This window comes from Capsicum annuum, unplaced genomic scaffold (genome assembly GCF_002878395.1).
Source record: "Capsicum annuum cultivar UCD-10X-F1 unplaced genomic scaffold, UCD10Xv1.1 ctg40713, whole genome shotgun sequence".
NCBI lineage: Eukaryota > Viridiplantae > Streptophyta > Magnoliopsida > Solanales > Solanaceae > Capsicum > Capsicum annuum.
In genome coordinates, this window is record NW_025848038.1 from 1 (window position 1) to 1,620 (window position 1,620).

Sequence of the window (1,620 nt, forward strand, 5' to 3'; positions counted from 1 at the left end):
CACTATATAAACTCACCATTCTCTTTCTCTAAGAGGACAAACTTCTCCTCCGCTATTACTCCCTCTATTTTCTCTTAAAAGTACTTTGAAGTTCTTTGGCACTTTGGATTTCGAAAAAAATTCGGTCTTGTCCTTGCTGCAATTGCTTTGGGTTCTATTATTATTGTTTGGTGCCTAATCGGTTAGTTTCTATCGACGCATTCTTTTTTTATTCTGTTGCATTTGTGATAGCAAAGCATACAAAGCATGTCTATAGGAACTAATTTAAAATAATTATGATTTTGCTTTTTTCACAGTCATAAAGAAGATTAAAAAAAGAAAAGAATAGCTTACTAGAGTGTACTATAACCAGTTCTAGCTGTTTTCTTGAACAGTAGCACATTTGGTGCAAGTTGAAGACATTCTGGGTATTGCTGTTTGTATTTTCTTGTTCTGTGTTTGCTTTGTTTGACTATGGTTTCTTGTGAAAGTTTTGTCATAATTGAACACAGCTCAGGGTTTTACTTTTCATAGCTATTTTCTACTTTCTTTCTGATATTTTGTTGGGTTTTTGCTTTGTTTCTTGCATGAAAATGCAAGTTCTTTTTCCCCATTTTCCTTTTTTGGGCCAAGGAGGGTGAGTGATGTGGTGGGCAGAGGGGCCAGTGGGGGGGTCTTTTGTTTAATGCTTTCCAAATTAATGTGAAGATAATGTTTGATAGAATCTTATAGGGAAGACAAAGTGTGTGAATCACATTTAGCAGAGTGGGAGAAAAGGTGAAGAAATTTAAGAGAGGATTTTGAAGGATGAATGATAGCTTAGCTAGAGAAATGAATGAGAGACAACCTAAAAGGCCTTGTGGTTGTGTGGGAATTTTCTATCAGCTCTTTGATCGGAACCGTAGATTTGCCAAGAAGCTGTTTCCAAAGAAACTGCTTTCACCAGGTTAGCTACTACTACATTCCACTCATTTTTAAAGCAGAATGGTTAATTTCTTGAAGGTGATTCTAGATAGAGGGCTAAATTATTTCTATTTTTGTGCTGCATTCTTATAGCTTGCTTGAAACAAGCTTCAAAAAAGTTTGGAGGGGATGAGAAGCAGCGAAAGCTTTGTTTGGTACTCATTTCTTGAACTATACTCTCACATTTAGCTTTCTTTTTCTTCTATTGTCTCAGATTTTAGCCTGACAGGAAAGTTTTTGTTTTTATTGTTTTTGGTTCATGTATGAACAATGTAGATTGCTGATGAGAACAGTGGGGGTTTTCCAAATGCAAAGAATAATGGAATGACCGATACACGTTGTGAAAGCAAGCGCGAAATGAAAGCTCCAAGTTTGGTTGCTAGGCTCATGGGTTTGGAATCGATGCCAGCAGGATCAGGAAGTAAGCCCCAAAAGGCTTCAGCTTCTGAAACTTGGAGCAATGTGGCAGACAAACTTGGTACTCGACCTGGTGGATCTGATAAAGAAGATATGGATTTTGAGATGGCCGAAATAAAGAGTTCAGAACCAGGTTTGGAAAGGTTTAGAGCTAAATGTGCTCTCACTTATCCTACTAGATAATTTTTCTCCTTTGTAAGATGAAGCAGATTTAGTTGGGAATTCACTTGATCACCATTCAACTGACAGCTACCTCTCCAG

The 1,620-nt window shown here is 37.3% G+C and overlaps 1 protein-coding gene across 1 annotated transcript; it reads left to right on the top strand.

Annotated features, from left to right (window-relative positions):
- The first annotated feature begins 694 nt into the window (after positions 1 to 694).
- Positions 695 to 1,557, top strand: LOC124891804. Its single transcript, XM_047403403.1, has 3 exons — positions 695 to 925; positions 1,036 to 1,097; positions 1,219 to 1,557. Exons 1-3 carry the CDS (start codon positions 787 to 789, stop codon positions 1,540 to 1,542), a joined length of 525 nt encoding a protein of 174 aa, XP_047259359.1. The 5' UTR covers positions 695 to 786; the 3' UTR covers positions 1,543 to 1,557.
- The last annotated feature ends 63 nt before the right edge of the window (positions 1,558 to 1,620 follow it).

Excerpts from the sequence above, each read along its gene's own strand:
- LOC124891804 (XM_047403403.1), top strand. The coding sequence starts at position 787 with ATGAATGATAGCTTAGCTAGAGAAATGAATGAGAGACAACCTAAAAGG. Across the intron at positions 926-1,035 it reads AAAGAAACTGCTTTCACCAG|CTTGCTTGAAACAAGCTTCA; the intron begins GTTAGCTACTAC and ends GCATTCTTATAG. Across the intron at positions 1,098-1,218 it reads AGCAGCGAAAGCTTTGTTTG|ATTGCTGATGAGAACAGTGG; the intron begins GTACTCATTTCT and ends TGAACAATGTAG.